Below are 21962 nucleotides of genomic sequence, written 5' to 3'. Positions count from 1 at the left end.
TTCTCCAGGGGCCTGCCAAGGAGGGTCCACTGTCCTGTGAAATCCTTCTGGGAGCGTGGCCCTTCAAAGGAAGAGCCTTTTCCCCACCCAGCAAAGCTCATACTTGCAGCCAGAGTAGGAAGTTGGGCTATCATGCTGCCTTTTATAGGTAGGACCAATGATCTTCTACCCCCAGAGTCAGTACTTCCCTCTACTGGAGAGTCCTCACAATGCACAGACAAAAGAGTTTCTCTCTGATGCTCTGCCTAACACCCCCACCATCTGCCTAATGCCCTGAATACTTCTGCTGCCCTTGCTAAATGTGCTTCATATTCACAACATCCTGATGCCTCTCAACACTGATACTGACTTCTATTTATTAAGCTTCCCTCTCTCTGTTCCTACTTCCCCTCACCTTCACTGCCCCTCTACTTGCCTAACCTCTTTGCCCAAAGCCAGTCTCTTTTCCCTCCCACTCACCTGGTGTCCACCACAGCCTCTGCCACACAACCACTATTTCTCACATTCTGCTACAATTCCTTCATTACTTTCTGTCATCCAAAGCACTTCAGCTACTTTACAATTCATTTCTGCTGCACCTCTCTTCTCCCCTCATCCACAAATCCACCAGCCACCACACATTCTGCCTCATCCCCTTCCTCAAGTCCTGGGTCAGTCCATGTCCCCTTTCTCACTCCCACTCCACATGAACACAACAGATTCTTGCTGCCTCCTTTCCTCATGTACCTTATGACTTCCATCTATCCCCATCCCTTCATGTCACCCCACCCGATCATCTCTCTCCTATATTCCCCATATATACCCCATCCCAAATCCCCTCTATTGTGCCACAATAGTCCCAGGCTCCTCCTAGTACCCCCAAATTCTATAGCCTCATCACCATCACTCCTTTCTGCTCTTTTTATAAATACGAGCTTTAAGAAGGTTGCAGGCTATGTTACAAAGAACTTACAATCTAAAACAGACAGGACAGACAAAAGATGGGAGTGGAAAACAGCCGGCACCAGTTCAGTGACAGAACTGAGAATAATACTCACGTCTCCTGACTCCCAGTCTACTGTCCTACCCAACAGACCTTTCAAGAAACACTACAACAGGTATTATGGAGTAACCTATTCATAAGGAAAATTCCTTTCTAATTTCCATCAGTTAGAGGCCAACATATGCCCTGATGCATGAGGGTTTATATCCATTTCAAACTATATTTTCTGGGGGGAAGCATTTAAAACTGCTTTAAGGACTTTAAACAGTCTGCAGTATATGTAACCAGAATTCTTAAAATTTGGAGAATGGTCTAGGATTAGGAAGTTTATGCCAGTAGATATACACTAGCTCTGCATTTCCTGATATCTGTATGCTGGCGGCACATTAAATACATCAGCACTTGGAGAACACTGCGAGAGGCACCTTCCAAATCCTAAAATGGACAGACACATGGATGGTCTTCTCTATCCTGACTGTCCAATTAAGAATGTGTGCGATGCACTGTATCTCAAAGTAGCACCCTATAACTTCCATATTCATCATTTGAATATCATTGTGATATTTCATACAAAGCATGCCTTGCAAGGTATCATATGAAAGGTCACATGCTGAAATTCATTGTTCTGTCAAAATATGTGTATAATCACTATATATGGAATTATAATATTCTGCTGTATGGTTGACACTGAAGTATGCTATGTGTCTGGAAGATGCCCAGAGCTAGCTCTCCAGAGGCACCCAAGGAGGTGACCCATACACAAATGGGTGTTAAGCGACCATCACAAGCCATTGACCAGCAGGGGAACTGTAAACAAGAAATTTACAATTCTATATGAGACAGCTGAGCAAGCACCACACAATGGGGACTGACTACGACTATAACTAAGCAAGGCCCACCAGGACATGTCTGGACCAGTATCTTCCCTGGGACATGAATTGAGAGTATAAAAGAAGGCATCATTGAATCACAGAACATCAGGGTTGGAAGGGACCTCAGGAGATCATCTAGTCCAACCCCCTGCTCAAAGCAGGACCAATCCCCATTTTTTGCCCCGATCAACTAAACGGCCCCCTCAAGGATTGAACTCACAATCCTGGGTTTAGCAGGCCAATGCTCAAACCACTGAGCTATCCCACCCCCCAAGATGGGACTTCATGAGACCACCTCTCTCTTTCCCCAGTTATCCTGAAGACAATGAGAACGCTGGGAAGATAAAAACTTTGAACTGAGGAGACTGGTCCCAGGCAGAGAAGGAAATTCAGCTGCACATTAAGAACTGCAACCTGCATTCAATATGCAATGGGGTGAGAAAAGCTATTTGATACAAATCTTGCTTAGTCTGAAAGTTTAGGATTTAGAATGCATGTTTACTTGTTATTTTCTTAGGTAACTACTACTTATAATCACTTAAAATTTATCTTTCTGTAGTTAAGAAACTTATTTTAATATTTTATCCTTACCAGTGAGTTTGTCTAAAATGCTTGGGGAATCTGCTCATATTACAAAGGCTGGTGCATGTCCACTATCCTTTGATGAAGCAGTGAACTAATTAATGATCTAACATTGTTCAAGAGAAGGTCTTAGCTGGGTGTGTCCCTGCATGTTGTTAACTGAATGATCATAGCATCTGGAGAGGTTTGCTGCTTGTCACTAGCAAAGCATCATGAGAGACAGCCCGGGCTGGAGAGTTAAGGGGGCACAGTGGTCCCACTATTCCAGGTTGTACCCCAAGGGTCCCATCACAGTAAGTATGTCTTTATGTGGACTTCTTACTGCTGCAAAGGACAGAGTTGGATTAACTGTTATATGAATAAGCACAAAGCATTATAGTTTTGGTCCCTGGTGAGATTAAAGTGTGTGTTATGGATGGATAAGGTTGTCTCTTAGGATACGTCTATACAGTAGAACCTCAAAGTTCAGCAGAGTTACGAACTGACCAGTCAACCACACATCTCATTTGGAACTGAAAGTACGCAATCAAGCAGCAGAGACCCAAAACCAAAAACTGTACAGGGCTGCGTTAAATATAAACTACTAAAAAATAAAGGGAAAGTTTAAAAAAAGATTTGACAATATAAGGAAACTGTTTCTGTGCTTGTTTCATTTGAATTAAGATGATTAAAAGCAGCATTTTTCTTCTCCATAGTAAAGTTTCAAAGCTGAATTAAGTCAATGTTCAGTTGTAAGCTTTTGAAAGACCAACCATAACGTTTAGTTCAGAGTTATGAACATTTCGGAGTTACAAACAACCTCCATTCCCAAGGTTCTTCTGTACTGTAATTGGAGGTGCAACTGCAGCTCAGGTAGACATACTTGCTCTAGCTTTAATCTACCTAGCATGGCTAAAAATAGCAATGGCTTCAGCATGGGCTAGAAATATGATTACAAACCCAGGATTCCAGGTGCCCTTATACAGCCGCACTGAAGCTGAGCACGACAGCAGCTTCATGTCTATTTTGATCTGTGGTAAGCAGACGAAAGCTTGCAGCTTGGGTAGGCATACATGAGCAGCAATCCCATCTTCAACTGCAGTGTAGACATATCCTTGGTTGTTTTTTTATCCAGGGCATCATCGCAAGACCAAGCTACGTCTATACAACACTTAGAATATTCTTAACTTCCAGTTTATGGGTGTGTATTAATGAAGACAGTTAAGAGTAATAGCATTGACTACTTCCATAATTTTCCCCTTACCCAAGACACACATGAAATGCATGACTAGCACTCTCAACCTTAACTATTAGCTAACGATATTTGGGTGTGGACAGCTTCTGTGCAGCAGTGCACACATATCAAAGGAAGACTCTACAGTTAGGTGTTAACTAATTGCAAAGATTCCAGATCTATGTGGCAATTTAAAGAATGGAATATCTGTTTCATTATTTAAAACATTTTTCTCTCTTCTGATCATGAGAATCAAAAAAATATTGTACCTGAAAAAAGATAACTCTCAACATCTGTAGTCAGAAATAGCTGGTCTCGTAGAGTTGGATTATCATTTTAATAGAGAGAAAGAGAGTCAAGTATCTGCACAGGAAGACCTTGTATTGGCACCAGCTAGAAATATGATAGGGGTGATTCAAATAAATAAAAAAAAAGGGGGGGAGGAGGAGGAGTTCCAGAACCTGGGCAATAGTTGGGCAAATCACCAGACAGATACTAAGCCATTTTAAAGCTAGCTAGTTTTCAATGGTTTCCCCAAACTCTTTGATTGTGTTCCTACTCTCAAACCCTTCAACAATGGATAAAATTATACTTTGTCAAAGGCCCTTAATAATATGAAGTACTCACATTGCAGTAGAAAGGATGCTGATGCTGCTTCTTCTCTTTCTTTACCTCAGGTTCGGTGTCCATGTTTGAGGTTTAAAAGAGATGAAAAGGACTAGGAAAGCTACAAAAATATTTATGAAGTATTACTTTACTTGCATGCAAGACACAAGAATTCTGGTTTAATCTGTTAACATGTTATAGCACCGCGGGGGGAGGGGGGAGGAGGGAGGAGGAGGAAAGGTTGGCCTGAGGGCCGCATTGGGTTTCAGAAATTGTATGGAGGGCCAGTTAGGGGAGGCTGCAAGGCATGTTCCCTCCTCCCCAGGACTCCTGCCCCATCCAACCCCCCCGTTCCCTAATGGCCCTCCCAGGACCCCTGCCCCATCCACCCCCGCTGCTCCCTATCCCCTGACAGCCCCTGGAACCCCCACCCCAACCAACCCCTCCTCTCATTCCTGACTGCCCCCCCAGGACCCCTGCCCTATCCAACCACTCCTTCTCCCTGTCCCGACTGCCCCCAGAATCCCTGCCCCTGACTGCCCCCCGTCATCCCATCCAATCCCCCCCCCTTCCTGACTGGCCCCCCGGGACCCCTGCCCCCATTCAACCCCCATTTCCCACCCTCTGACTGCCTGGACCCCTATCCACACCCCTGCCCCCTGACCATACCCCTGAACTCCCCTGCCCTCTATCCAACACCCCCACTCCCTGCCCCCTTACCGCAGTGCCTAGAGCACCAGTGGCTGGTGGTGCTACAGCCGCACCACCAGGCAGCACAGAGCACCGGTCAGGCTGGGCTCTGCAGCTGCGCTGCCCCAGGAGCTCGCAGCCCTGCTGCCCAGAGAATTGTGCCGGCGATGCAGTGAGCTGAGGCTGCGGGGGAGGGTGAACAGCAGGGGAGAGGCCGTGGGCTAGCCTCCCAGGCCAGGAGCTCAGGGGCCGGGCAAGAGGGTACCGCGGGCCGTAGTTTGCCCACCTCTGTTATAATAGCGGGGTATATGCATATTTTAAATGTTTGGGTTTTGGGTGTTTCTTTTCAGTAACCTGGAAGTTTAGCTTTGAATTTCCAGGCTAATTATTGTGTTTTGAGAACATCAGTGTTTCATTAAGAGCAGGCCTCAAATTGGGGAGGGGGGGAAGGGAGGAGTGGCACTCTCCCAAGCCCTACCCACCAGGCATAATATACACACATCTAAACTATAATCACATGCTCTGCCACACTTCTCAGCTTTTACCTTTTCAGATACATGTATAGACAGAGCCAGATTAAGGCACAGATATAACAGCCATGTGTTTAGGATCCCAGCTTCCAGAGACACATGATATCAGAATCTAAGATTACATTTTAAAAAATGTTTCTGGTTTTTACAGTTGTGAAGAAAAGCCTGAAAATCTGAACCATATTTAACCAACTCAGACTACCAGATTGTGCAAACAGTCTCCAGCAGAGAGCAGAGCAACAGCCTTTACAGCCAGTAAGGAAGCTACCTGGCCTCCGTATGTCTACAGAGCATTTTGGAGCAAGTCTCCCAGCTTGGGTCAACAGACTTGGGCTAGCGGGGCTAACGCTATTATTCTAAAAATAGCTGTATAGACAGCACTGTGAAATCGTGGTTATGGCTCTGAAGCCTAGGGCAGGGGATGGTCTTCAGAACCAGAGTTCCAGCCTGAGCCACAACTTCACATTGTTGTCTATACAGCTATTTTTAGAGCACAACTATGAATCCCACTAGCTCAAGTATATCATCCTAGACTGGGAGGCTTGCTCCAAAATGCTGCATACATACCCACATCCACTACCAGAGCACACCAGGTCATATTATTGTCAGTTACGATCCCAACCACTGCTGTCCCTACCACTACGGACACCTGGGAAGACAAGAAGGGCCTGAGCCACCTCAGCTACCTTCTCCAAGAAGCTAGGTGTGATGTACTGTAGCTCAAAGTAGCACATTCTAACCCCATATTCATCATTTGTATATGGTTATATTTCATATAAACCATGCCTTGTCATTGTTCTGTCAAACTATGTATCAGGGTGGAAAAAAATCAATACTTGTTTTTTAAATCAAAAACATTTTTATTTAAATTGGATTTTTTTTTATAAAATGCTTTTTAAGGAAAAAACCTATCTAAAAACAGTTTTAATTAAGATACAATATAGCTCAAAGATATCTTATTATGGAATAGGAATTATAAATTCTAATTCTATAGTATCAGACAATATATTCAAGTAATGTTTAAGAAAAGTTTTGTAAATGAGTTCCAATAGTTCATGGATTAGGGACCCAATCATATGGGGTTCCAGGGGCTTCTGTATAGATTATTTAGGTTAATCTTTCTATCTACCCAATGGGACTCACTGCTCGTCTAGAAGATATCATCAGAGATGCTTAATTTTGCAGTTCTCAAACTGTGGATTTGTGTCTCCAGAGATAACATGCTTGTTAACAGCAAAAATGTTTTAAAAGAAATACATAATATATAGAAATGAAAAATAACAGACCTCAACCCTATTGTCTCTCTGCAAATTTATGTACACAGAGTCGATCCCTTACCTCTCTCTAAAAATGCAAAGTTTCAAAAAGTTCAATGAATAGAAGATTGTTGGGGGCGGAATAAATCTGGACAAGGAGAAGAAGTCTGGAGATAAATGTGAGAAGAGAGGGACAGGCAGTAGAAACACAAGTGAAACTGTTTGAGCAGCATGTTCCAGAAGTCTTGAGGTCTTTCTGAGTGTAGCTTTCGTTGATTTAAGATCTACCATAACATTCTCTCACTAGAAGGGAAAACCCCAGTTTGGGAATATTTCAATGAAATTCCTCTCCCTGTGGGTAAGTCAAACATGCATGCAAAATGCAAACAGTGCCACAATGAAATGCAAGGCCTGGTTGCCCAAATGAAACATCATCATGAGAAGTGTTCCTTCTCAAGAAGAAGCTGCATTGAACATGATGAAAGGAACATGTCTGAACATGCAGGATCTTCGGGTTGGTAAACTTTTTTTATTTCATACTTCTTTCTTAAGGACCGCCCGTCTTCCTTCTGAACTATTCTTGAATTCTCATGTTTGAGCAAAAAAATATAGTTGTTACTCTATGGTATTATCATTTTAAATGAAGTTGTGATAAAAAATAAATAGCTGAAATAGGCAGGTCTTCCTTTTACAATTTCACCTCTATAGTAGTACTGAGTGTCAGTGAATGCAATGAACAATACTAAACGAGCAGTATGGTAATAATAATTAAATAACTGCATTGACTTATTTTGTTTAGGAGAATCCATCCTCAACATACAGGATTCTGAAAACTATCCACCTTCAATATCACCATCATTTTCTATAGTTTCAGAGTTATCTAATATGATAGTGTTTCAATCACATCATGTATGTCACATAGCCACAGTAGCACATGTAGCAAAAAGGAAAAAAACACCTCCATAATCCAAAAACAACCCTAGATAAATTTCGGATAAGAACCAGCAGATTACAAAAAGAGATAATCAATGAAAAAATTGCTTGGTTTGTTTATGCAACAAACTCTCCTTTCCATATGACTGAGAACCCATATTTCATTAACATGGTTCAGACCAGGATACAGTACAGAAATTGAGCAGTGTGCAAAAGATCTAGAGGGTAAAATTGTTAATCTGAGTCTTGATGAGTGGAGCAATGTCCACAATTATCCTGTTGTATGTGCTTATGTGACAACAGAAAAAGGGAATGTCTTTCTTACAGAAACAATTGATACATCAGGAAATGCACATGCAGCAGAATACTTACAAGAAGTAGTAGTAAAAGCTGTAACAAACTGTGGAAAAAAAATACAAATGTCTGGTACGCAGCTTGGTCACAGACAACACTACAAATGTATCCAAAAGGAGAAGAAATTATTTAGGAGTGAAGAGAGTCCCATTTGATGCACCACCTTCCAGAAATAACATTGTTGAAATTGCAAAATACTTCCCACTTTGCAACAGCTGCTCTGAAAAAAGTGGGAGGAACCAAGCTAATTCTCCCACAAGATGCGTGATGGAATTCAGTAGTGGACAGTTTTGAGCACTATATCAAGAACTGGCCTAATCTGATGACAGTTTGTGAACAAAATCGTGAAAAAATAGATGGCACTGTCACAGCCAAAGTTCTCAACATTGGGTTTAAGAGAAATGTTGAATCCATGCTGAGTACCCTGAAGCCTATTTCTGTAGCCTGGAACAAAATGCAGGGAAATAGCTGTTTTATTGCTAATGCTGTTGAAATTTGGAAGGAACTGAGTGAGATCTTAAAAAGAGAAATATGCAATGAGAGTTAAATTACAAGCATTAAAAAAAACGAATGGGACAAGCACTATCTCCAACTCATTTTCTTGCAAATATTCTCAATACTTAGTAGCAGGATCAAACCTTAACTACTGAAGAAGAGGAGTTGGGTATGACATGGACATCCAGCAATCATCCCTCCATAATGCCAACTATAATAAACTTCAGAGCTAAGGGTGAACCATTCAAGAAATATAGGTTTGCTGATGTTTTAAAGGAAGTCACACCAGTGAACTGATGGAAGTCACTGAAGCACTTGGATTCAGACTGTTGAAGTGATAATCTCACTTCTAACAGTGACTTCATAAATATGTTTCAATTACCTTTGTTAAATGAAATAACCAAACACTCATTTTCTGATATAGCTGTAAAACTAATCTAAAAAGTTTTCAAAATAAATCACTTTAAAAATATATAGTGCGTACCTTCTAAAAATGAAATCTACATCTATCTCTGAGTTGTGAAGAATATGTATTAAGGTTATAACCACCACCAAGAATGCACTTCTATGTAGAAATCCATGATTAAATCAAGTCTTCCTGATTAGTGATTTAAATCATGATTTAGATCAATTTGATTTAAATCAAATCCACTTTGCTACGTATATCATTATTGCGTATGAAGTTATGAAATTTTGCTATATTTTGTTATTCAAATATGTTGTGAGTTCGGGAGATGCCCACTGCTAGCTTGTCAAGGACAACAAAGGAGGTGAGCCATACCCAAACAGGCATTAAGCAACCATCATGAGCTACTGACCAGCAATAAGAACGCTGGAAAGAAAGTCTTCAAACTAAGGAGACTGGTCCCAGGCTGAAAAGGAAATTCAGCCTGTGTATTAAGAACTGTAATATGACTGCAACATCCAGTGGGGGTGAGAAAAGCTGTTTGATTCAACTCTTGCTTAGTCTGATAAAGTTTAGAATTTAGACTGCAATTTTGCTTTTATTTCTTTTGTAACCATCTTTGTCCTATATGCCTACCACCCATAATCACTTAAAATCTATCTTTCCGTAGTTGATAAACTTATTTTAATGTTTTATCCTTACTAGTGAGTTTGTCTAAAGTGGTTGCGGAATCTGCTGACATTACATTAGCTAGTGCATGTCCATTATCCTTTGATGAAGTGGTGAATTAATTACTGAGAAAGTCCTGAGCAACGCAAGATGGTACATTTTTGGGGCACAGGATCGGGGAGGGGGGATTTGCTGGTGTTTCCCTCTGTATAGCTCATGAGTGGCTTGCACAGCATTCATTTAACTTATCTGGGTGTATCTCGCATCCTGGCGGCTGAGCGTTTACAACACCTGGAGAGGTTTGCTACTGTCATTAGTCAAGCATCAGGAGAGACAGCCCAGGATGGAGAGTTAAGGGGGCATAGCAATCCCAATTCAAGGTTGTACTCCGAGGACCCATCACCCTAGGAGACAATGCAAACACAGGAGCTGGGGAGTGGTCCCCCATTTTCCTGCTGCTGCAAGGCCACACTATGAGGAATATGGATCGCCACCCCCACCCCGCTTTGAGCAAAGAAAGAAGTGGTGGTATTTGCTTAAAAGCCACCGAAGGGGCACCAATACGAGCTCTCACTCGCTGCAAACTGTGCAGAACTTCCTAGGATCAGCTCTCTCCTCTGACACATTTCCACCCGCAGCGTCCACATTTGAACTGTCATCGGGCCCCCCGCGCTGCAGGCATCGCTGACTACAGGCGTTTTCAAGTGGGAGGGGAGGGCGAGACAGCGGCGCCCCCCGCCCCGGAAGGGTCCCCGGGGCTCATCGCCTCCTTCCCGCCGTAGCGGCAGGCCCCGCTCCCTAATCGCTGCCGCGGGGCCAATCACCGCCGCGGGGTGCGGGCGAAGCCGGAACAGCCACCCGCGGAGCGACCCCCGGGCTGGTCTCGGCCCGCGGCCGCGCCCCACGAGCCTGGACCCCGCCGGGAGCCCGGGCGGGCGCGGTTCCAACCGCCTGGCCCGCGACTCCGAGCTCCGCGCGCGGCAGCAGGCGAGCCGAGCCCGCCCCGCCCGCACGGAGACGGGGGCGGGGAGAGCAGCCCTCATCCCGCCCAAGCGCCCCGTCTGCCGCCGCCGCCGCGCCCCCGGCACTCACCCCGCGCCCCGGCTGCCGTCGCGAGAGAACTGCAGGGCGCATGCGCCTCGGCCCCTGCGTGCTGCGCGCGGGGGTCGCGTCTGGGGATGTGGGATGGAAACTCCGGACCGGAATCCGCCCGCGGCGGGAATCGGAGTCTGCTCCTCGCCCTCCGCCGGGGGCTGGGCTGGGCTGGGCGCCCGCCCGCCACACCGCGCGGCCCCGGGTAGCAGCGGGACGCGGGGAGCCGTGCGCCCGTGTACGGTTCCCGAGAGTCAGGGGCCTTTCCTGGGGCCGCTGGCAGCTGTCCCCGCCCGCAACACCGCTCGTCCGGCGCGTCTCTGGTGTTTCTGTTAAAGGTCCTGCCCCTGGTGAGGAGAACCTCAGCTTTCCTGTTCGCAGCCCGGGCTCTGCTAGCCCCACTGGCTGTAGGGAAAACTTTGAAAATGCGAACCCCAAATGCCCACAAGCCCGGCGGCCGATGAAAAGCACCCCACATGGAGCATGTTTAAAAATACGATTTAAAAATTGCATACATGGCCAATGGGCATGGAGTATTAAGTCATTGTGTACGTTATCTTGATGTCAGTGGTAGGCCAGTAGATGCATTTCTAGATGTTCAAGTTATAGAAGACACATCAGCTGCATCTGTGACAACCCACATCTTAGAAGAGTTAAATGCTTGTCAATTGGAGCCCAAACAGATGGCTGCTTGTGCATTTGATGGAGCTGCAAACTTCTCTGGAAGACATGGTGGAGCACAAGCTTTGCTCAGAGAAAAAGTGTAACCCTAGTCTCTCCTATACACACTGCAGAGGCCCTCTGCTCCAACTGGCACTCGTCAGAGCTGGAGAACCTTCAAAAGACATTTAAAAAGCTATAAATTGAATGTCTTCATTATATTCTTTTTTCAGCAAGAGTCCAAAAAGACTGAACATCTTGGAAAATAAAGAAGATACACTGGGAATGAAGTTCAAATTAGTCCAACCTGGGAAAACCCTCTGGCTTTCTCATGAGCAATCCTTGACTGTTGTCTTCAAATTACTGCAGCCATTATTACTGGCTTTGGAAGGTATCTACCAAGATGGGATGGATCTAAGTAGTGAGGCTGGTGGATTACTTTTGCTACTACGTTCAGAGAAGACTATTTCCATGTTCTCTCGGGCCATTAAACAATGCCCTCCAGGCATCTGCTACAGCAGTAGTAGATCTTTCTCCAGCAAAAGAAGCTACATTTGGATCAATCAGAGAGCTATCCATTGAAAAAGTACTGGAAGAAGCAAAGACTTCAGTCCAGAAGTTGACTAATGAAGGCATTTATATTGAATCCTTAAGTGAAGAGGACAATAAGTGTTTAAGACGATTGAAAAAGTACATAGACTTGATTCTTAAAAATCTACAACAGTGACTTCTAGATTCTACTCAACCTCTATGTAGCTTTTACAGATGCCTGTCCTATAAAACACAGACAGTTGAATGGAGTGAGGCACTACCCGCTATGGGGCTGCCATGGGATCAGGACAGAATAGAGAATTCGAACACAGAGTGGAATATCATACGATGAATGAATGAAGATTTGACTTCAACTTATTTTTTATCATTGCTAGTGTCTCAACCCAACCTTTGTGCTATGTTTTCTGGGATGAAAGAACTAGGAATTCATCTCTTGCTACTCCCAGTCACAACAGCTACAGTTGAGCATTCTTTTTCATCATTGAATAGAATTTTGTGTTCTGAAAGAAGTTGCCTTCTGCCTGATCATGTGAATGAACTAAGCATATCAGTTGAAGGAATGGAAGTACCAGACACACGAGAAGCTACCAAAGATGACCGCATTGCATTCAAGAAGTTAATTAACTGAGTTGTGCAAAATTATAACAAGAAACCAAGAAGGATGTAGATGTAATGCTTCATAGAAGTCTTGAGTAGCCAACTTTAATTTGTGTGATGAATTTAAAACATGAGTTAAATCTAATGAAATGGTCATGAAACATTTTTCAGTTTTTACTGTGGTGCCATAAAGCCCACCTTCACCCTCACAGTGTCACTCCTCATCAGCCCTGACACCCCTAATTCGAACACCCCCCCCCCTAATTTCAATTCCTTGGGAAACCACTGATAGCAGTTACAGTGCACTCCAGCTAAAACATTTTTTCAGTACTGGTGGCTGGGTTTTTATATGGTTTTGTTTGCTATGTCTATGGTTTGGAAACTGTTAGTTTTGTTGGCATTCATTGGGCTTTTATTAGATTACAGTTTGCCTTTGGTTCTGAATTCTAAATGAATAAGATATTTTTGGCACAAAATCTTTATTTTTAAATGATTTTATGGTGCCAGTTTTTCTTTGTTATGATGTATAAAATGTTTGGAGTTTTGTCATTATTGTAATTATCGTTGCTGTAGTTGTTGTTTTCCCGCTTGTTTTTTACCTTAGCAATATCATATCTTTAAGATTAAGGCCCTGTCTAAGCAATACAGTTTCATCGACAAAACAGTGAAGGTGTACACACTACAGTGCTCCTCCGATTGATATAACTCTTTTGCTACACCAGGAGTTCGCAACCTTTCAGAAGTCGTGTGCCAAGTCTTCATTTATTCACTCTAATTTAAGGTTTTGCATGCTAGTAATACATTTTTAACATTTTTAGAAGGTCTCTTTCTATACATCTATAATATATAACTAATCTATTGGTGTATGTAAAGTAAATAAGGTTTTTAAAATGATTAAGAACTTTCATTTAAAATTAAATTAAATGCAGAGCCCCTCCCCCCTCCCCAGACCGGTGGCCAGGACCCGGGCAGTATGAGTGCCACTGAAAATCAGCTCATGTTCCGCCTTTGGCACACATGCCATAGGTTGCCTACCCCTGTGCTACACCAACAAAATAAAACCACTTTGGCGAGCGCCATAGAGCTTTCTGCAACAAAGTTAGAGTGACACAGTGCCAGTGTAGACACTGTGTTTGTTTATGTCGCCTCCAGGAGGTGTCCCACAATGCCCATCATGACCACTCTGTTAAGCAGTTTTTACTCCCCTGCTCTGCATCCAGGTACACAGATAGGTGCTCCTACCCTCTTAAAGCCCTGGGAATTTTTGAAATTCCACTTCCTGCTTGCTTAGTGTGGACAGCTCACATCACATCTTCTCAGTTGACCATGCTGGCTTTCTGCAGCAAATAGGCTTCCGCACAGAGTACACCGGAGTTGCTGGGTTTATTGGGTGTGGGGAGAGGAGGATGTGCAGTCCAAGTGCCTATCCAACTATTGGAACTTTGAACCTACAAGCAGATTGCTCATGGCATGGATGAGAAGGGACATGAAAGGGACACGCAGCAGTGCCATGTTAAAATCACAGAGCTGAGGAGGCGTACCAGAAGGCAAGGGAAGGCAACCGTCATTCTGGTGAGATGCCAAAAACATGCCACTTCTACAAGGAGCTGCTTGCCATCCTCAGTGATGACCCCACCTCCACTACCAAAAGCCCCATGGATACTTCAGGGGAACTGAAGGCAATGGCCAGCAGAGTCAATCCCAAGGACAAAGTGGTGGACAATGAGGTCAAGTTGGAAGAGGATGTGGGACAGGTGACAGGCTCAGCTGGTGGCATGGCAAGCCAGCATCTCATTTTGACTCTGGAGTGGTCTAGCCAGTCCCAGCTGTCCATCTCTGGCATTCCAGAAGCAGGAGAGGGGAGCTCCATTAAGTACTCATTATGCTTTGATACTGCATGGTTACACGAGGTAGAGGTATCCTTGATTTTGTTATATGGTGCACATGGGACAAGGGATCTACATTAACAACACTAGGTACTTTTTGCATCTGCTTCGCATTCCCCTGTGCAGCTATGCAGTGGGGCCCCAGTGGAAAAGTTTGTTAATGCACACCAAGATCTCCCATGAATTCTCCTTTGAAATCTCTAGGAAATTTTCTTGCAAATAGTCTGCAATCCTCTGCCGAAGGTTCCTTCGCAGAGCTGTTTTCTTTCTTCCCCATTGTAGGAAACTTTGCTGTGCCAATTGGCAATTACTTCTGGAGTAACCAAAGCAGCACACGGGCGAGCAGCATATGGACCCGATCTGAAGCCACACACATGCAGGAGATGCATCCTTGGATCTTCGGTTACCCTCAGTAGTGTGATTTCAGGTTTGATCACCACCACCTGAGGAAAACGGTGCTAGTATTCAGAATAATGTCCCCAGGTGCTTGTATTGATCCCCTTCTCAAACCACCCAGACCCTTTGTCCCATTTTGCAATCCCCACCCACAGTCCCACCAGGACAAACTAACTGTGTTTAGTGCTCTGGCCATGCTGCATGCTTGCCAAGGGAAAGTGAGAAAGAGGTGCATAACTTTTTTGATTCAAGACTGAATGCACACACAACACTGATTCGGTATATTGTTTCTTTTGCTTCTGTAGATGTGCCCTTGAGGGCCAGCTCCTACGTGCTGGTGAAGTGCCTCCATCAGATAAGGAGGCGAATGAGGAGGAGTAAGGAGGACATGTTTCGTGAATTGCTGCAATCTTCAGATCAGGCCAAGAGCGAGCACAGAGTGTGGAGAGAGACCATAAATGAGAAACTAGAAATGGATACCCAGCAGAGGAGACAGGCTCAGGAGCAAGTAATAAAGCTCATGCAGGACCAAACAGTGATGCTGTGATCCCTGATTGTGCTGCAGGTAGAATGCATGTGTGCTCAACTCCTCCTGCAGCCCGTACAGAACTGCCTTCCTTGCCCCTCCTCCCCCATTTCTCTCATGTTCCCAGCCCTTCGCAGTACTCCTTGCACTCCATCCCTAGGGACATTTTCCGTAATGACAACTGGATTGACATGCAGCTGTGAGATCCTTGTGTCCCTTGTAAGAAATGTTCATCTGTGTATTGCTGTTTAATAAAAATTTTGTTTTACAAAGACAGTGATTCTTTATTTGTGACCTACAGAGGTGGATGGAACAGAAATTCATACACAGTTGCAATTGGCATATCTGCAGGCTACAGTTAACGCTCAGGCAGGAATTATTACAGGGGCTATCCAAGGTGGCAAGTAAACAATGCCTGACTCAGTTAATTACAGAAAAACTAATTACTGGAACTCATTATCAAAATGCGTCTTCATATAGCACCCCATGCTTCATACAGCCCCTCTAGTAGCCCTGGTGTTTGGCTGCTCAAAATCAGCTACCAGACTATCCACCTAAATGATCCACCCCTTGGGAAACTTTTCCTCCTTTACTCACAAATGTTATGCAGAGCACAGCAGGCTGCTATGACCAAGGGAATATTTTCCTCACTGAGGTCTAACCTGCCAAAAAGGTAGTGCCAGCAACCCTTTAATCTTCCAAATGCACATTGTATGGTCATTCTGCACCTGTTGTTGCAGTGCTCCTTGCTGCTGTCTAGGTTTTTGGTGTATGGTGTCATGAGCCATGGGAGTAAGGGGTAGGAGGGTCCCCCAGGATCACTATGGGCATTTCCACTGGTCTGGAAAGAAAGTCCCTGCATACAGCTTTCTATACAAGCCACTGTTCCTGAAGATGCATGTGCCACGATGTCAGTGAAACGACCCTTGTAATCCACCAGCACCTGTGATACCATAGAGAAGTATCAGAGTAGCAGCCGTGTTAGTCTGTATTCGCAAAAAGAAAAGGAGTACTTGTGGCACCTTAGAGACTAACAAATTTATTAGAGCATAAGCTTTCGTGAGCTACAGCTCCGATGAAGTGAGCTGTAGCTCACGAAAGCTTATGCTCTAATAAATTTGTTAGTCTCTAAGGTGCCACAAGTACTCCTTTTCTTTTTTCATAGAGAAGTAGCCTTTCTGTTGATGTACTCCGTCACAAGATGGTCTGTGGCCAAAATTGGAATATGCATGACATTCATCGCCCCTCCACAGTTAGGAAATCTCATTGCTGCAAAGCTATCCACTATTTCCCGCATGTTGCTCAGAATCACATTCTTTTATAGCAGGAGGTAATTAATGCCTGGCATGCTTGCATCACTGCAACCCCCACCAGCAGCTGTCTGGGAGTTGCCAGCTTCCACAAAGTGATTGCCACTCACTTTTGCACTGTTAGAGCTGCCTTATTTTGGGTGTCCTTGCACCGCAGGTGAGGGCAAACTCTGCACACAGTTCAAATGTAAGTGGGGGAATGGTCCTGCTATTGTGAGGAACTTTCCTGGCTTACACACTACCCTGTGAAATGGGCTAGCGAAAGAATCTGAGTCCTTGCTCCCACTCCCTTTACCCAAAGGCCTGCCTGACCTCGAGGACTCCCCTTCCGCTCTTCTGGGTGGCGGAGTCCTAGTAACCCCAATAAGGCTGGGCCCAGGATTCCTCGGGGGCTCGACCCCCAAACTTGTCATGGTCACTTAGGACAGGTACTAGGGTGTCCCCACTTTGGGGTGCTCTATCCACGCTGGACAGTACCCTGACTCACTTATCATTACATACAGTTGAAAGTAAATACACTTTATTAAACAGAAACCAATTAAAAAAATCAGGAAAAAATGAGAAAAGTTAAAGGAAAACACATAACCCCGCTCTGTGGCACGGGGACATCACAACCGGTGTCTCTGGAATGTAAGGGAAGTTCAGTCTGCTCCTCACAAGTCCCAAGCCTACTTCTCAGGCCCTGGCTGTGCTGTAGGGATGCTGTGGGTCGGACACTTGCTCTGGCGGTGGCCTCAGGCTCTAGGTGGCAGAACCCTTCTTCCCAGGGACGTCAGGGTTACAATCCCCTTCCAAGTCTGGCCTGCAAGGTCTCTTGGCTGGGGGCATTTCCCTGTGCTGGTCCCCCTCACTCTCTCCAGCTGCTCACCACACCCTGCTCCAGACTGCTCCAGCCCCACCACTCTGCCTCAGTTCCAGCTCACTCTGCCCCAGCTCCAGCTTGCCTTAGCGCTGCTCCTGCTTTGCCTCCAGCTCTCTGGGCTGCTTTTCTGGCCCCTCTGGCTCTGGTTGCTGCAGTTCTCCTCCCAGCCCAGGTCTGCTCTCTGGGCTGCTGCTGTGGCTCTGTCCATAGCTCAGCACAGGTTCCTGCTCTCTCCTTAGCTCAGCCTCACTCTGTTCCAGGCAGCTCTCCAGCTCACACGGAGGATGGGAACCCCCTGGCCTCCTGACTCTCTCATAGCCTGCCCGTTCTATCAATCAGGCTGACCCTGAGCATTGGCCTCTCTGCCTTGCCCCGGGAACTGTCAGTCTCAGAGTCCTGATTTCCCATTGACCCTTCCCCTTGCTTTTTGGTACTGGAAGCTACCCAATCAAAAAAACCTCCACTGAGTTTTAGTAAGAGGCCAACAGTCCCCTTACACAAGGGAGGTGGTTTTGTGCATAGGAAAGTTCTGTAGCCACTGCTTGTCATCCCGTACCAACATTGTAAGCCAATTCTATCACTCAGTGCTTGTTTCCTGAGCCCAATAGCGACAGTCCACCATGTGCACTTGTTTTGTGAATGTCAACATCAGTCTTGAATTGTTTCTTTCCATGGCACACAGCAGGGCGCAGGCAGCACTGATTCCTGTTCAGATTCACAGCTCATGAAATACTGCAGGATCAGCTGCATTGTGTTCATAACGCTTATCACAAGACTGGTAAGCAGTGCAAGATCCATGCTTTCAGGCAGAGATGGCGGGCACACAGTTTTCAGGAGTAGTTGAAAAATGGCGTGAAATGCAGTCAGAAGCCCTTGGAGTTATGGGCCAGAGAAAACTGCATCATTGGGATGATGATCCTTGCCCCATGATGCACTGCGATCCATTTCCAGAACTCCTATTAGGAGAAGGTGGTGATTTGCACAGTGGGATAGCTATCCACAGTGCATTGCTTTCTCTGTCGGTGCTAGAGCGCCAACAACGGATGCACTCCGCTGACACAAAGAGTGTTGTGTTAACATGCACAAGTGATGTAATTACAACTTTTTTTTACCATCAGCATAACTTAAGTCAACTTAACTCTGAAGTGTAGGCATGGCCTTAGTCTGATCTTCCATGAGTTTGCTGGAGAATCTCTTAGTGAGTCTCAGATGATGTAGATGGTTAGCTCTTACACCTTAATTGAAAGTGGGGAATCTTTAACAAAGGTTTTCTTTCTCCAAACATTAAGGGCTTGACTTGACACAAATTGGCACCATTTTAGACCAGAGCAAACCTGTGTGTGGACATGCTAAACTGCTATAAACCAGATTTAAATCACTTTAAGAGTATCCACACACAAAATTGCACCAATTTAACAAAAATTATTTATTTATTTTAAAATTTATTTAAAATCACACTTTCAGTTAAACCATTGCAACTTGTGTGTAGAAGCTAAATAGATGTTAATGTGGTAGATGTGAGTCCCGGGAGGTGTAAGGAGTTCAAAAGACTATATTGAGATGTGCCAGACAGGCATGGATTTTTGGGATGATAAGTGTTAAGTAGGGGAATCCCTAGGGAGTGATTAATGAAAATGTTACAACTCTGGTTATGCAAAAACCAGCCATTTGAAGCTATGCCCTGAAGAGACAGCCATTAACTGGTGATTATCTGTTCCTGGAAACTGGAGATCAAAGGCCTGAGCTGAATAAAGAAACAGTTGAATTGTCCAATTGGGGTTCATGTTCAGTCAAAAAACTTGCATAGGGCATGGCTACACTTGCAGATGTAGAGCGCTTTGAGTTAAACCCGCCTCTGGAGAGCGCAGTAGGGAAAGCGCTGCAGTCTGTCCACACTGACAGCTGAAAGCACACTGGCGTGGCCACATTTGCAGCACTTGCAGAGGCATTGGGAACAGTGCATTATGGGCAGCTATCCCACAGAGCACCTCTTCCCATTCTGGCGCTGTGGCTTTTGGGAAGGGGATGGGGAGTGCGGGGCATTCTGGGTCCTGTCCCAATACCCCGTGACGCATCGGTTCGCATCCCAGCAATCCCTGTGCTTCTGTCCACATTGGGCGCCATCTTTCAACGTTTTTTGTACTCCACACTCTGTCTTCCCTTTCGATCTGCGAGAATGGAGCCCGAATGCTGAGGAGTATGCTGACGAGTCTTGCCAGCACATCACGTTTGGCAGTTGAGTTATTCCTTATGATCCAAAGTGACAGTGAGGGCTCGGACGATGATATCGACTCGAGTAACACATATGAGACGAGTTTACTTGTGGCATTCACAGACATGCTCACCACCGTGGAACGCTGCTTTGGGGCTCGGGAAACAAGCACTGAGTGGTGGGATCACATCTTCATGGAAGTCTGGGATGAGGAGCAGTGGCTGCAGAACTTTCGGATGAGAAAAGCCACTTTCATGGGACTCAGAGTAGCAGCCGTGTTAGTCTGTATTCGCAAAAAGAAAAGGAGTACTTGTGGCACCTTAGAGACTAACAAATTTATTAGAGCATAAGCTTTCGTGAGCTACAGCTCACTTCATCGGATGCATTTGGTGGAAAAAACAGAGGAGAGATTTATATACACACACACAGAGAACATGAAACAATGGGTTTATCATACACACTGTAAGGAGAGTGATCACTTAAGATAAGCCATCACCAACAGCAGGGGGGGGAAGGAGGAAAACCTTTCATGGTGACAAGCAGGTAGGCTAATTCCAGCAGTTAACAAGAATATCAGAGGAACAGTGGGGGGTGGGGTGGGAGGGAGAAATACCATGGGGAAATAGTTTTACTTTGTGTAATGACTCATCCATTCCCAGTCTCTATTCAAGCCTAAGTTAATTGTATCCAGTTTGCAAATTAATTCCAATTCAGCAGTCTCTCGTTGGAGTCTGTTTTTGAAGCTTTTTTTGTTGAAGTATAGCCACTCTTAGGTCTGTGATCGAGTGACCAGAGAGATTGAAGTGTTCTCCAACTGGTTTTTGAATGTTATAATTCTTGACGTCTGATTTGTGTCCATTCATTCTTTTACGTAGAGACTGTCCAGTTTGGCCAATGTACATGGCAGAGGGGCATTGCTGGCACATGATGGCATATATCACATTGGTAGATGCGCAGGTGAACGAGCCTCTGATAGTGTGGCTGATGTGATTAGGCCCTATGATGGTATCCCCTGAATAGATATGTGGACAGAGTTGGCAACGGGCTTTGTTGCAAGGATAGGTTCCTGGGTTAGTGGTTCTGTTGTGTGGTGTGTGGTTGCTGGTGAGTATTTGCTTCAGATTGGGGGGCTGTCTGTAAGCAAGGACTGGTCTGTCTCCCAAGATCTGAGAGAGCGATGGCTCGTCCTTCAGGATAGGTTGTAGATCCTTGATGATGCGTTGGAGAGGTTTTAGTTGGGGGCTGAAGGTGATGGCTAGTGGAGTTCTGTTGTTTTCTTTGTTGGGCCTGTCCTGTAGTAGGTGACTTCTGGGTACTCTTCTGGCTCTGTCAATCTGTTTCTTCACTTCAGCAGGTGGGTATTGTAGTTGTAGGAATGCATGATAGAGATCTTGTAGGTGTTTGTCTCTGTCTGAGGGGTTGGAGCAAATGCGGTTATATCGTAGCGCTTGGCTGTAGACAATGGATCGAGTGGTATGATCTGGATGAAAGCTAGAGGCATGTAGGTAGGAATAGCGGTCAGTAGGTTTCCGATATAGAGTGGTGTTTATGTGACCATCGCTTATTAGCACCGTAGGGTCCAGGAAGTGGATCTCTTGTGTGGACTGGTCCAGGCTGAGGTTGATGGTGGGATGGAAATTGTTGAAATCATGGTGGAATTCCTCAAGAGCTTCTTTTCCATGGGTCCAGAGCCAGAAGAGTACCCAGAAGTCACCTACTACAGGACAGGCCCAACAAAGAAAACAACAGAACTCCACTAGCCATCACCTTCAGCCCCCAACTAAAACCTCTCCAACGCATCATCAAGGATCTACAACCTATCCTGAAGGACGAGCCATCGCTCTCTCAGATCTTGGGAGACAGACCAGTCCTTGCTTACAGACAGCCCCCCAATCTGAAGCAAATACTCACCAGCAACCACACACCACACAACAGAACCACTAACCCAGGAACCTATCCTTGCAACAAAGCCCGTTGCCAACTCTGTCCACATATCTATTCAGGGGATACCATCATAGGGCCTAATCACATCAGCCACACTATCAGAGGCTCGTTCACCTGCGCATCTACCAATGTGATATATGCCATCATGTGCCAGCAATGCCCCTCTGCCATGTACATTGGCCAAACTGGACAGTCTCTACGTAAAAGAATGAATGGACACAAATCAGACGTCAAGAATTATAACATTCAAAAACCAGTTGGAGAACACTTCAATCTCTCTGGTCACTCGATCACAGACCTAAGAGTGGCTATACTTCAACAAAAAAAGCTTCAAAAA

The 21962-nt window shown here is 45.1% G+C and overlaps 1 protein-coding gene across 3 annotated transcripts in view; it reads right to left on the bottom strand.

The window, feature by feature from the left end:
• LOC119850571 (histone acetyltransferase KAT6A-like) overlaps positions 1–10961 on the bottom strand; it is a 54445-nt gene extending 43484 nt beyond the window's left edge. Inside the window, exons 1-3 of one of the 3 annotated variants that reach the window (XM_043508520.1) lie at positions 10681–10737; positions 9622–9688; positions 4277–4376 (exon numbers count right to left, since the gene is read on the bottom strand). In XM_043508520.1, the coding sequence (XP_043364455.1) occupies positions 4277–4339 (63 nt within the window). In that variant the 5' untranslated portion in view covers positions 4340–4376; positions 9622–9688; positions 10681–10737. Of the gene's footprint in view, positions 1–4276; positions 4377–9621; positions 9689–10680 lie in introns of all 3 variants that reach the window. The other 2 variants (XM_038388809.2, XM_043508522.1) reach the window with 2 other exon arrangements.
• Between the last annotated feature and the right edge of the window lie 11001 nt (positions 10962–21962).

The sequence above is a fragment of the Dermochelys coriacea genome, chromosome 2 (genome assembly GCF_009764565.3).
Source record: "Dermochelys coriacea isolate rDerCor1 chromosome 2, rDerCor1.pri.v4, whole genome shotgun sequence".
Classification (NCBI taxonomy): Eukaryota; Metazoa; Chordata; order Testudines; family Dermochelyidae; genus Dermochelys; species Dermochelys coriacea.
This window is presented reverse-complemented; position numbering and strand designations above follow the sequence as displayed.